Source organism: Ovis canadensis, chromosome 5 (assembly GCF_042477335.2).
Source record: "Ovis canadensis isolate MfBH-ARS-UI-01 breed Bighorn chromosome 5, ARS-UI_OviCan_v2, whole genome shotgun sequence".
Classification (NCBI taxonomy): Eukaryota; Metazoa; Chordata; class Mammalia; order Artiodactyla; family Bovidae; genus Ovis; species Ovis canadensis.
Window position 1 is genome coordinate 93320822 of NC_091249.1, and position 14734 is coordinate 93335555.

The 14734-nt window shown below is 39.5% G+C and overlaps 1 protein-coding gene across 2 annotated transcripts in view; it reads left to right on the forward strand.

Moving 5' to 3' along the window:
- Positions 1 to 14734, forward strand: part of MSH3 (mutS homolog 3) — a 194903-nt gene that overhangs the window by 1013 nt on the left and 179156 nt on the right. For both annotated transcript variants that reach the window (XM_069590046.1, XM_069590045.1), the window contains exons 2-4: positions 1404 to 1521; positions 11201 to 11421; positions 12710 to 12916. In XM_069590046.1, the coding sequence (XP_069446147.1) occupies positions 1404 to 1521; positions 11201 to 11421; positions 12710 to 12916 (546 nt within the window). The remainder of the gene's footprint in view (positions 1 to 1403; positions 1522 to 11200; positions 11422 to 12709; positions 12917 to 14734) is intronic.

Genomic DNA, 14734 nt, shown 5'->3' on the forward strand with positions numbered 1-14734 from the left:
GCCTGGAGAATTCCATGGAGAAGTCCATGGGGTCGCACAGAGTCGGGCACGACTAAGCGACCTTCACTTCACACTTACACTTGAGGTATTAGTTTTGAGGTTACGGTCACACCAACTCTTAATGGCAGCCCTGAGACACAAACTCAGGTCTCCTGACGCCCATTCTGATGAGTAGGGTCAGAGGATACCTCTTTTAATCTCCATTCTACCCGCCCGCCCCCCCCTCCCACCTTTTCTTTCCCCCCTGAATTAAGGGTTGAAGAAGAGCCTTGTTCATTTTAATCTCCATTCTACCCGCCCGCCCCGCCTCCCCCCGGCCCCTCTCCCCCACGGCCCCCCTCCCCCGCCCCGGCCTGAATTGAGGGTTGAAGAAGAGCCTTGTTCATTTGTATTTGTTTAGTTAGGTGACTGGATGAAAACTGGCGTTAAAACAGCCTTGCCCAATGTTTCGGGTGATTACCAGTAAAAGTCATGATTTCTGTGCGGTTCCCTGGTGGCTGTACCTACCCCTTGTGGTTCAGATTATAAAGTCTGATACACGATATGAGTGGATAAAAGTTTCTTGAGACGATACAGATGTGCTAGTCGTTGGGTCCTTCCTGTTGCTTGCCATCCTTTGAGTAAAATAGTTTTGTTGCGTTTTTGACCAGAAACACTGCCACAAAGGAAAACCTAAGGGTGAGCCCTCATTGGGGCTCCCTGGTACAGCATTTCTCGAACTGAAAATGTGGAAGGCAGTTGTAGATTGGCTTTTAAGTAACCCTCCAGGTTTTGAAGCAGGTGACAGCTTGGCTGCTTCAAAATTTTGTTCCCTTCATTTATATTTCTTCTATAGAGGATTGTACCTCTCCTGTCTTTGTTTTTTGACCATAGTGTGCATTTCCATGAATTCACCAAGATTTTATTTTACACCTACTGTTTACAGGTCATTTGGTGAAGGAGCTAAGTTTTTGACAGTTTTTCTGTCAGCATACAGTCCATAATCTTGTGGCATCTTCAGTGGTAAAACAAGCCAAGTTTGGCTATGAAAGAGTTAAATTGCAATGAACATTTCAAAAATGATACCATTCTTTAATTATCTAAATATTAGTTTTTTTTCTTGAAGGTACTCTATTTAACGTAGGTAAGTAGTGTGATTCATAATCTGAGCTAGGACAAGGCTGATTAAGTGAAGAAAATTAGCAGCCTTGGTTCTAATTCTAGGACTGCTTGAGATGCCGAGGCTCGTGACCTGACCTCCTGCTTATCTTTGATGATGGTAGAACAGTTCACCCATAGCTCTAAGTAGACAATTCTATGAAGGGTGGATGGCAAGAACCTACTGTCATTCAGAAGTAAAGTTTAAATTATTTTGCGTACATCAAATTTTGAGAGTAGAGGTGACACAACCTTTTCTAACATAGGTTGCAGAAATTGACAGAAGTAAAAAGAGAGCACTGGAGAGTGATGGGCCTGTTAAAAAGAAAGCGAGGAAAGTCCAAGAAAAGGAAGGAAGTGATTCTGTAACGTCTGGAAACTCTGGTGAGTTCTGGGGCAGTTTTTCTTCGTTCTCACAAGTCATGGCTCTGATATTCTTGTGTTCTGAGGGAAGAGGAGGCTATAGGAGAACTGAGCCATTTTTTTCCTTTGTGGAGAAAGGCTTCCATTGTGCCTAAGCAGATTGGCACCTTCTTAAGTGGTGGTGTGTGGGTAGAAGGTTGGAGAAGTAGGGGTAAAAGCTGGAGTTCTGCAATTTGGCTGTAGTTCTTTCAATTTTCTCTTTTATTGCCTTTAGCAAATTTTGATCTTGATTATAAAAGTAAAACATTCTTATTATAAAATTTTCAAACAATTCAGAAACGTAGAAGGTAGACAGTCAAAGACCTCATAGTCTTTCTTTCAGTAAGCCCTACTGCTGATTTTTGGAGATGCTGTATATTCTTCCAGATTTTTCTACTTATGCACATCTATATGTATAAACATATACCACAAAGTAGTTAACGAATAGTATTTCATAAATTGTAATATACTATATATACTAATTTGCAACAATTTTTCCCCTCTTAGAGCTTTTTGAACAACATTCAGTGTTAGGACGTGTAGATCTAGCCTGTCCTTTTTAATCATGGAGCTGTTTCTTCTGTATGTGAAAAGATTTTGGGTAAAACCACCATTCCTGAGCTCCTGGACTTCTAGCGGAGGTATTGGATACAGATACTTGAGCAAATTTTTCTTTAGTTAAGTGGCCTCAGACAGTTTATGATAGGAGAGGACAGAGAATGCTTCTTTCTTCATTATTCTCACGAAATTATGTAGGGAAAATGAAGTGAAGTGAAGTGAAAGTCACTCAGTTGTGTCTGACTCTTTGTGACCCCATGGGCTGTAGCCTGTCAGGCCCCTCTGTCCATGGAATTCTCTAGGCAAGAATACTGGAGTGGATAGCCATTCCCTTCTCCAGGGAATCTTCCCAACCCAGATCGAACCCAGGTTTCCCGCATTGCTGGCAGATTCTAAACCATCTGAGCCAGCAGGGAGGCCCAAAACAAATGAGTCAAAAACAAAAAAGAAAAGTGTCAGTTTGGTGGATCAAGAAGTAAAATTTGAATTTATGTGTGAAATAACTGTAGAAATGGAGATGCATGATTAAAGTGAAGGATAGGTCTGATGATACCCTTTTCCTCTTCCTACCTGAATGGAGGCGTGACTCGACAGAATTTGCATTTTCCAGGGCTGTCTACTTTTCTTTGCTTCATTACTCTGCATCAGTTCAGTTCAGTTGCTCAGTCGTGTCCGACTCTTTGCGACCCCATGAATTGCAGCACGCCAGGCCTCCCTGTCCATAACCATCTCCCAGAGTTCACCCAAACTCATGTCCATCAAGTCGGTGATGCCATCCAGCCATCTCATCCTCTGTTGTCCCCTTCTCCTCCTGCCCCCAATCCCTCCCAGCATCAGAGTCTTTTCCAATCAGTTAACTCTTCACATGAGGTGGCCAAAGTATTGGAGTTTCAGCTTTAGCATCAGTCCTTCCAATGAACACCTAGGACTGATCTCCTTCAGAATGGACTGGTTGGATCTCCTTGCAGTCCAAGGGACTCTCAAGAGTCTTCTCCAATACCACAGTTCAAAAGCATCAATTCTTGGGCGCTCAGCTTTTTTCCAACTCTCACATCCATACATGACCACTGGAAAAACCATAACCTTGGCTAGACTGACCTTAGTTGGCAAAGTAATGTCTCTGCTTTTGAATATGCTGTCTAGGTCGGTCATAACTTTCCTTCCAAGGAGTAAACGTCTTTTAATTTCATGGCCGCAATCACCATCTGCAGTGATTTTGAAGCCCAAAACATAAAGTCTGACACTGTTTCCACTGTTTCCCCATCTATTTCCCATGAAGTGATGGGACCAGATGCCCTGATCTTCGTTTTCTGAATGTTGAGCTTTAAGCCAACTTTTTCACTCTCCTCTTTTACTTTCATCAAGAGGCTTTTTAGTGCCTCTTCACTTTCTGCCATAAGGGTGGTGTCACCTGCATATCTGAGGTTATTGATATTTCTCCCGGCAGTCTTGATTCCAGCTTGTGCTTCTTCCAGCCCAGCGTTTCTCATGATGTACTCTGCATACAAGTTAAATAAGCAGGGTGACAATATACAGCCTTGATGTACGCCTTTTCCTATTTGGAACCAATCTGTTGTTCCACGTCCAGTTCTAACTGTTGCTTCCTGACCTGCATATAGGTTTCTCAAGAGGCAGGTCAGGTGGTCTGGTATTCCATCTCTTTCAGAATTTTCCACAGTTTATTGTGATCTACACAGTCAAAGGCTTTGGCATAGTCAATAAAGCAGAAATAGATGTTTTTCTGGAACTCTGTTTCTCTTTTCATTACTCTGCATAGACCTGATCTGTTTAGTTTTTCAGTAAAGTCTTCAAGCTGTTAATGAACAGCATCTGTTTGCCTGCTGTTGTTCTGGAGGCTTTTTGTAGTTCTTTTATTGTATCCCTTGTTATTCTCCTTTTATAGAAGAAGAGTTTGTGATATGTGAGGTATGAGGGTTACCACACTTCAGTAACTTACCCTGGCATCCAGGAGAGATGAGGTAGAAATGGGGCATCAGACTTGGAATGTTATGATATAAAACCTTTGTTACTTGGTAAACATTGCTCTCAGGAAGAAGAAAGAGTTTTCACCAGTCAAAAGCTGGGTAATTACTCCACCTCATTTTTTTTTTTTAAGTATCAAAATGATTAAGATATAGTTGCAGGTTATACAGTTTACCCATTTAGCATGTACAGTTCAGTGACTTTTAGTATATTCACAGAAATGTGCAGCGCTCATTAAAGTCAATTTTAGAACATTTTCATCACCCTCAAAGGAAACAGTACCTGGTAGCAGTCACTTCCCATTTTCCCCCAACAGCACTCCTTCAGACCTAAGTAAGCACAGATCTATTTTCTGTCCATAGATTTGCCTATTCTGAACATTTCATATAAATAGAATCTTACAGCATGTGACCTTTTTGTCTGTTGTACCCCTTTCAAAAGTTTTTAAAAAAATTTCTTGTTGTTCATCTTCTTGTGATTTAATTATGTTCTCAGAGGGAGAGGGAGAGGGTGGGATGATTTGGGAGAATGACATTCTAACATGTATACTATCATGTGAATTGAATCGCCAGTCTATGTCTGACGCAGGATGCAGCATGCTTGGGGCTGGTGCATGGGGATGACCCAGAGAGATGTTATGGGGAGGGAGGTGGGAGGGGGGTTCATGTTTGGGAGTGCATGTAAGAATTAAAGATTTTAAAATTTAAAAAATAAAAAACTAAACTAAAAAAAAAAAATTATGTTATTTTATAACAGAGAATTTGGTTAAATTTTAACCAAAACTTTTATTTTATATGGTTAAATTTATATTTTAGCCATTTTAAAGTGTACAGTTCAGTGGTATATACATGTGTGACTACCTTTGAAGATCTCCCCAAATTCAGACTTGCTTTAATTACAGATAAACATAGTGTAGAACGCTGTCTGAAAAGCATTTTGAGAAATACAGATATCCATTATCTTAATGCTATATAAATTTGGACTTTACAAAATCAATTAAGGATACAAAAAAATATAGCTAGGGTATATAATAATAGTATACAATTAAAAAAAAGACCTGGAAAATGTATCAGATATTATGCCTTCAAACTGTACCCAGAAAGTTCAAATTGAAATTTGCCTTCAGTTCAGTTCAGTTCAGTCGCTCAGTTGTGTCCGACTCTTTGCGACCCCATGAATCACAGCACGCCAGGCCTCCCTGTTCATCACGACTCACGTCCATCGAGTCAGTGATGCCATCTAGCCATCTCATCCTCTGTCGTCCCCTTCTCCTCCTGCTCCCAATCCCTCCGAGCGTCAGTCTTTTCCAATGAGTCAACTCTTCGCATGAGGTGGCCAGAGTACTGGAGTTTCAGCTTTAGCATCATTCCTTCCAAAGAACACCCAGGGCTGATCTCGTTCAGAATGGACTGGTTGGATCTCCTTTGCAGTCCAAGGGACTCTCAAGAGTCTTCTCCAACACCACAGTTCAAAAGCATCAATTCTTCAGTGCTCAGCTTTCTTGAAAGTCCAACTCTCACATTCATACATGACCACAGGAAAAACCATAGCCTTGACTAGATGGACCTTAGTCGGCAAAGTAATGTATCTCTGCTTTTGTATATACTATCTAGGTTGGTCATAACTTTTGAATATGCTATCTAGGTTGGTCATAACTTTTGAATATGCTATCTAGGTTGGTCATAACTTTTCTTCATATAATTGCCAGGTTATCCTTGAACCATTTTATAAAAGACATCAATCAGTATTTATAATTATTAAACACTAACATCCTAAAGTTAAAGCTACTTAATAAAAAATTTTTTAAGTAAAATATTTTAAATCAAAGGATAGTTGATTTAGATTGCTAGATTTTGGTGTACAGCAAAGTGATTCAGTTATATATATATGTGTGTATACCTATATATATTTCAGATTACTTTCCTTTATTGGTTATTATATAATATTGAGTATAGTTGCCTTGCTCTACAGTAGGTCCTTCTTATTTATTATATATATAATATATAAAATATATATTATATATATATACACACACACTATATATATATATATATATATATATCTATATATATATATATATATATATATATCTTAGTTTATATCTGCTAATCCCAAACTCCTAATTTATCCAACCCACATCTCCTTTGGTAACCATAAGTTCGTATCTATGTCTGTGAGTCTTGTTTCTTTTTTTGTAAATAAATTCATTTGTACCATATTTTAGATTCCACATATAAGTGATATCATATGATACTTGTCTTTTCTGACTTTCTTCATCAGTATGATAATGTAACCACCTTTGTTGCTGCTAATGGCATTATTTCTTTTTTTTTTTTTTTAATGGCTCAGGATAAAGCTACTTAGCTTTAATGAAAAAAATCAAATTTGTCCATGAAATTAAATATACCATTCCCCAAATTCCCATTTTTGTATTCTCTAATGACTATACTTATTATAGAAGGTAAAAAAATTTGTCCAATGAACTTTCCATGTTTATTTTATACCATTTAAAAAAAAATCACCTGTAGAAGTTTAAAATAACATGCCTCAGTTTGGAATGAATATTTAAACAAAGGCACTGAGATTAAAGACTAAGTTTTTTAATTTAAGAGAAAGTTCTACTGCTTACCTGAGTTTCTGCTGTTAGACAGGATTTGAAACTGGCTCTTAAATTTGTTTATTTTTCTTTTTAAGACCTTATCCTGCTTGACTTGTATATTATTTTTTGTCTGCCTAAGTTTAAATATCTTATTTCCAGCTTAAACACTGTCTTTCCAGACAGTTCTTGACACCCTGAGATCTGTGATGGATTTGTTGTTGTCATTAGTTCTTTATAGATGTTTAAGATATGTAGAGAATTATAAGCTTGATAAATTTCACAAACTGAGGTCACCTCTATATCTCTTAGATCAAGAAGCTGTATTACTAGGACTCCCAGAAATCTCTCTCTGCTCCCTCCCACTGCAGCCCCTTCACCCGACCCAGGATAACCGTTATCTGACTTAGTGTAGAATGGTTTTGCCTGAACGTTGTGTTTAATTTAACCAACTTAAAATATGTTTGTAATATTACAGAGATTTTTCTTATTTTCCTTTTTTTAAGATGAATTATCTGTAAAACAGGTTCTTGTACAGATTTTAAAAAATATGTTTATAATGGCGTATTTATATTTTAGCATCTATTCTGTGCTTCCTTCTAGATTAAAATTCTTCATTTAAAATATAATTCTTCTTCCTCCTTGATCATTCATAACCTGTCTAGAAGAGTAGTCTTGAGGAAAGTAACTATTATGTATTTCCATTTTATGGCACAGAAAATTTAAAGCTCAAACAGTGATTTAAGTGTTAATTTCAATGAAAGATTTTTAGCAAGGAATTTTTGGTCTATTTAATGTCTTGGGACAGCAACCAGTGGCCTTATTTCTAAGGTATATCCTCTTAAGGGGCTCAGAGACTAGTGATAATGCTGCGAAGTCTTAATCTCATATTATGCCAGTTTGATGGCTCATTTCATGGCATCTTCAGAAAACGAGATAGTATAAGTGAAGTTTTAAATATAGGAGCAGAATATAGAGGTTGCTAAGGTTTGTTTGGGTCCTGTTAACTTAAAACAGTAAAAACAACCCAATTATTTTACCAGCAAAATGGCTTTATCTGGGGGGCAGCAGAAAATACAGGACATGCAGCTATAGCAAATAGCATGCAAGTTTGGCAAAGCTAAGGAGGGAAAACTTTATAAAGGAGAAGGGGAAGTTGGGAGGGTTTGTTATAAACAGAAAGTTGATTAGAGGAAATTGGGAGTTCAGAATATAGAGGGTTTTCTTTGAGAAAATCTTCCTCCTCCTGGTGGTAGTAAAGTAGTATCACTTCTGTAGGAGATGCAAGGTAAGTCTCTTCTTGTTGGGATCTGTACTGACACTGTGTGTGCAAGAGAGCTCCCCCTGCTGGCCTCCCAATTCCATTTTCCTTTTAATTTTCATAGTATACTGTACTCACCTGCAGAGACCTGGGTTTGATCCCTGGGTTGGGAAGATCCCCTGGAGAAGGGAACGGCTACCCACTGCAGTGTTCTGGCCTGGAGAATCCCATGGACTATACAGTTGCAAATACTCGGACACGACTGAGTGACTTTCACCCACACACTGTACTCAGGGGCTTCCTTGGTGGCTCAGATGGTATAGAATCCACTTGTCAGTGCAGGAGACACGCAAGATGTGGGTTTGATCGCTCGGTCCGGAAGAGCCTCTGGGGAAGGGAATGGCAACCCACTTGCATATTCTTGCCTGGAGAAGTCCATTGACAGAGGAGTCCAGCAGGCTGCAGTCCGTGGGGTTACAAGGAGTCAGACATGACTAAGCATGCGCACGCACACTGTACTGTTTTTGACCAGTCAGGTGTTTCACAGTGGTTACAGTCTTCCTCAAGCCTAATGGAGGAACTGGGGCCTATATCTATGTCTCCTCTGAGGCATAAGGGTTTTAGAGCTCTTGGGGGCTTTTTATTTGAGAGGGCTTCCATTTAGTTTTTTCCCTTGAGGGCCTTATAAGGTGTAAAGATCTCTCTTAGATATCTGTGAGAAAGGCAATGAAAGATTGTGGCTTTCCTCTGTAAGCTTCATTCTTCCCACAGATAAACGTGTTCATATTTCCTTCTGGTTTTCTTTTAGATGGCTCAAGATATGATGGCCCTAGGAGCATTAGGGAAAAATTATAACTTTGCGTCATTTCTTATGTACCAGTTCTTTCCCTTATTTTATAGTTCAGGAATCATAACGGCTTGATGTAAATGAATAAGGGTGGATGTCTTCTTTCCTGTCTCTTGAGTGGAGGTGTACCCATAAAAGACATTCTAGCCTAAGGATGAAAGATAGCTACACAGAAAAAGGAAAGAACAAATTTTAAGAGATGTGGAAGGGTGGCAGAGAGATTATACAGAAAAACTGGTTCAATCCAGGATCATATCTGAACCAACATAACCTTTCTGAGTTGAGTATGACTCAGGGATGGAGCTTCATGAGGGAATCTTCTCGGCATGATGAGAGTGGAGTAGGGGGCTGGGGAAGGATGGAAGGAAGAGGAAATGGGAAAGTCAGCCATCAAGGAGTCTAACCACATGCATGCTAAGGCCTTGCTGTAGATTCAGCCAAACAGCCTGAAGTTTGTGGAAATCAGGCCATAAACATGGAATTTTGAAAAATATGAACTTTACTTAAAACATAAATAATGTGAAGAAAAGAACAGAATATTCAGTAGTCAGAAGAGTCCCTGGCTCCTTCACTGCAGTTTTTAACACTTCAGTTTCAGATACTATTTTTTTATATAAGTACAATTCTAAGACTTATACCCTACCCCCACCCTGGGAAAGTGTTTTTGTATAGACAGGAGAAAAGTTCTTATATAAAAACTTACAGTATATATCTTTGAAGAGTGATTCAAGTATACGTCCTGGAAAGGGGAGAATAATCGTAAATAAGATGAATATATACATTTGAAAAGAGATTTCAAATATATATTTTTCTAGCTATAAGGTTAACAGGAGACAGGATAAAGCATATGCCTAAAAAGAGGTTTGGAGATAAATATGAGACAATTTAAACTTTTAGAAATAAGTGCAGCACAACTCTTGTCCTCAGAGTATTTTGCTTTAATGGGAAAGGTAAGAGATGATAAAGGCAGTCCCATTTCTTTATTTTTAAAAGTAACTGCCGAATTTTATTGCTCCGAGGGGTAAAAAATGTACTCTGGCATGTATTATTATAAATACCCAATATGTGAATAGTATCCCTTATTTTATGGATTGCTTGCTTCTTAGTAACAACTAATTGGTAGAGTGTGATATGGGCTGTAGAAAGATGTGCTTTTGTTATTGGAACATAGAGGAAAGAAAATATGACTTTTAACTGGGAGAATTAGCAGAGTTTCTTGGAAAAAGTAGTTTTGAGATGGGTCTTGATAAAGTGAGTACAATTTGACATGTGGAAATTGGGGTCCAGGGCATTTCAGGGAGAATTGCATGAGCAAAGCTGTGGAGGCAGGAAGGTAAGTACAGGCTTTTCAGTTTCCCTAGTCAAGAGTCTTCTGTGCTCCTGCCTGGAGGGAGAGCTCTGGCTCCCGGTGTTCTGAGAGCTGGTGAGAAGAGGCTGGTTTCTCCACGTGCAGTAAACCTATATTCCATTATTCTTATGACGCAGGCACAGTACTGCGTCTCACCTGTGCCCGCTTTGGTTTTTCCAGAGAAATTGCCAGTCTTCTGAGGGAGGTGGAAGACAGCTATCCTTGAGCTTGGAGGGGCATAGAGGTGTAAGGATTTCATTTTTGAACCAGTCCTATTTATTTGATTTTACTTTATTTACTTGTTAAACTATTTTATATGGGTGAAAGTGAAGTCGCTCAGTCGTGTCCGACTCTTTGCGACCCTGTGGATTATAGCCCACCAGGCTCCTCTGTCCATGGGATTCTCCAGGCAAGAATATTGGAGTGGGTTGCCATTTCCTTCTCCAGGGGTCTTTCCGACCCAGGGATCGAACCCAGGTCTCCTGTATTGCAGGCAGACGCTTTAACCTCTGAGCCACCAGGGCCAATTAGCAATGTTGTGATAGTTTTAGGTGAGCAGCGAATTGACTCAGCTATACATGTACATGTACATGTATCCATTCTCCCCCAAGCTCCCCTCCCATTCACAGTCCTCTTTGTTTTAGAACCTCCCATTTTTCCATTTCCAGAGCTACTCTTGCTGTGATTCTCGACTCATTTCATTTTTGTTGTGAATAGGATTGATTCTTGGTTTTATATATTTCTGACTTAGGATTTAGCTTTCAGGTGTACTAAATTGGTTATTGGTCATCCATTTTTCCTTCTAGCTTCAGATACTTTGTTTGCGGTTGTCACCTCTTCTTTCTGCCCTATTGTAGTTTTTAATAAGGTTTCAGGACCAAGTGAAATTAGATGTGTGTTTCATTATGCCATCTTCACCCTGAACCCAAGATTTCTTCATTTCTTTATAACTTTATAGTTAGAGTCTTGCCTTAAGTGAGAAGCTCCTTCTGTAAAAATCGTATGCTGATTATGAATTGACATACTGACATAAAATACTGTTGTTATATTTTCGTCTGATTTGCTAAGAGCCCAAGAAACATCTGAGGACCAGGACTGTTTTAAAGTCTCTGGAAAAACTGAAAGAATTCTGCTGCGATTCTGCCCTTCCTCAAAATAGAGTCCAGACAGAACCTCTTCAGAAGAAGTTTGCAGTTCTGCCAAAATGTACTGATTTTGAGGATATCGATCTTCTACGTGCAAAGAATGCTGTTTCTTCTGAAGATTCCAAATCCCAAACTAGCCAAAAGGTATGTGGCTCATATGGATATGCAGTTGCTTAAAATGGTAGGTTCTCAAGTGCCATTAGGTTCTGTGGGTTTACCTGGGGCAGGGGTTCCCAAACCTGGCTGATCATCTAAATCAGCTGAAGGGAGCTTCTGCTTCTTAGTTGTTTTTTTTTAATTCCTGGAGATTCTGATTTACTATTAAGGCAGGATAGATTGGTTTTATTAAAACAACACAAAAGAAAACCTCCCAGCTGATTCTGATATACAGCCTAGGTTATGAGTCACTAATTTGGGAGGGAATTCTTTATTAATAATTAATAGAAGCACAGTTTCTTATAGTCCTTATAGTTTCCATGAGTCTAGAAAATCATGGTAAATAATTTATAGAGATGTTTTGAGGTTTTTAGTTGAAAGCTTGGCTGATATAATAAATAGAAAAGTTAACTAAATACATGGGTTCCTTACTTCTTCTACTGTTTTGTGACTATCAGTGTTTTTCACCATTGCAAAATCAGGGAATTTAACTCTTGATCCATCATTGAAATCTATAACTCAGAATAGTGGTGAAGCCCAGCTTTAAATGAGATCACCTTACTGTAATAATTTCGTATGGTGACAATTGGTTACTGGACTTGTGATCATTTCATAATATATTTGATTGTCAGATCACCATGTTGCACACCTGGAACTAACATATTGTGTGTCAACTGTATGTCAACTAAAAACAATCACCTGGAGAACAGAACTTTGCAAAAAAAATCTATAATCAGAACCCTTTCTCAGAATCATGTTTATTTGGTGTTCATGAAAAGCTGGACTTGGTTATCATTTAAAAGCTCTCATTTTAATGTGTAGCTATGGTTGAGAGCTACTGAATTAAAGAAATAGTTCTTTACTTTTTTTTTGAATCATTTAAATCTAATGAAACTATGGATTCTTTACTCAGAAGAATACTCAGACCAACACAATTTTGTATCTGATTTTCAGAAGTTCCCACTCCTTTCTGCAAAGTCCAGATTCATGAACTAGTCAAAAAAAAAAGTAAATGAAATTGTTTTATTTTAGGCTTTCAAAATTTGTTTAAGATACTAAGTAGTTATCTACTTTGGCTCAATTTTTTAAAGTCATTTACTTTGAAAGAATTCCAAATGTGCAAGAAAATTTGCCTAAATGTACAATATACTCCTGTAAACCTTTCACCTGGATTCACCAATTATTAGCTTTGTGCCAAATTTACATTCTCTCTTTCTCTCTCGAACTATTATTATGGTTAATACTTTTTAAACTATAAAAATCTTTCGGTTGCCAGGACAAGACATTCAGCCATTTTGGACCATCACAAAGGAGTTATGAAAACCTACAGAAAACTTCTGATTCTAAACCATCTAACAAACGGACTAAAAGCATCTACACACCCTTAGAATTACAATACTTAGAAATGAAGCAGCAGCAGAAAGATGCAATTTTGTGTGTGGAATGTGGATATAAGTATAGATTCTTTGGGGAAGATGCCGAGGTAAGTTATTTTCATAGGCATTATTTCATGATTTTCTTGTCCAGCCTTAAATATTTTCCAGTGTTTTCACTTCGCTTTCTGACCTTATGAAAAAGCTAATGTAATCAGTTGCCTTTTAAAAATGCTTTCATTTAAGTGAAGTAAGTGAAAGTTGCTCAGTCGTGTCTGACTTTTTGCAACCCCATGGACTATAGAGTCAATGGAATTTTCCAGGCCAGAATACTGGAGTGGGTAGCCGTGCCCTTCTCCAGGGGATCTTCCCAACCCAGGGATCGGACCCGGGTCGCCTGCATTGCAGGCAGATTCTTTACCAGCTGAGCCTCCAGGGAAGCCCAAGAATACTGGAGTGGGTAGCCTATCCCTTCTCCAGCGGATCTTCCCAACCCAGGAATTGAAAAGGGGTCTCCTGAATTGCAGGTGGATTCTTTATCCCTGAGCCACCAGAGAAGCCCCATTTAAAGCTTTCATTTGAAGTAAACACTACATATAAACAGAAGCAAGCTTGGTGGATGCTAAATTTGTGGAGAAGGAAGTGAGTGGTTCTGATTGGAATGTTCACGCTTATTCTCCATGGTGCTTACCTAGTGTCTTTCATCCATCAAACATGTGAGTATTCCTAATGAAGACTCACACCAAAAAAAACTGAGATGTATGAAATTCTTCTCTTTACCTTTACTTTGGGGCTTCCCTGGTAGCTCAGAGGTTAAAGCGTCTGCCTGCAATGCGGGAGACCTGGGTTCGATCCCTGGGTTGGGAAGATTCCCCTGAAGAAGGAAATGGCAACCCACTCCAGTATTCTTGCCTGGAGAATCCCATGGACAGAGGAGCCTGGTGGGCTACAGTCCACGGGGTCCCAAAGAGTCGGACACGACTGAGCGACTTCACTTTCACTTTACCTTTACTTTATGAATTTTCTTAGCCAGGAACATAGTTACATCTTAAAGGATGGGCACATTAACTCTGCTAGCCTTCCAACCGGAGAAGGCAATGGCGACCCATTCCAGTACTCTTGCCTGGAAAATCCCATGGATGGCGGAGCCTGGTAGGCTGCAGTCCATGGGGTCGCTGAGTCGGACACGACTGAGCAACTTCACTTTCACTTTTCACTTTCATGCACTGGAAAAGGAAATGGCAACCCACTCCAGTGTTCTTGCCTGGAGAATCCCAGGGACGGGGGAGCCTGATGGGCTGCCGTCTATGGGGTTGCACAGAGTCGGACACAACTGAAGTGACTCAGCAGCAGCAGCCTTCCAGCAGGTGTGTGAAGTCTTATAGGTCTCTGTATATCAGTCATTTTGCTATCTTAGTCTAAGTTGTGTTGCTGTTTGTTGAGATGCAAAAGCTTCTTATTGCAGAGGAGCATGGGCTCTTGGCAAGCAGGCTTCAGTAGTTGCAGCACATGGACTCACTAGTTGTGACATCTGGGCCCTAGAGCATAGGCTCAGTAGTTGTGGTGCATGGGCATAGCTGCCCCATGGCATGTGGAATCTTCCCAGACCAGGGATCAAACCCAGGTCCCCTGCGTTGGCAGGAGGACCTCAGCCACTGGACCACCAGGAAAGTCTGCCGTGATGCTGCTTAGAAAGAAGTAGGGAATCAGGTGGTGCTACGTGTTTCCACGTTCCTGTCACTTGTGCGTCATTGATTAGCTAACCAGACCAGGGGGTTTTCTTTTCGCTTTCTCAAAGATGCCCTCTGTCCAGGGAGGTTTATCATTTATGTATACTGTGTAATATCTCCTAATTTTCAATTATTTGCATGTGCTAAGTAGCAGATTCTTATTCCATTACACTCTCATGCTCTCTGTTTTGCACAGGG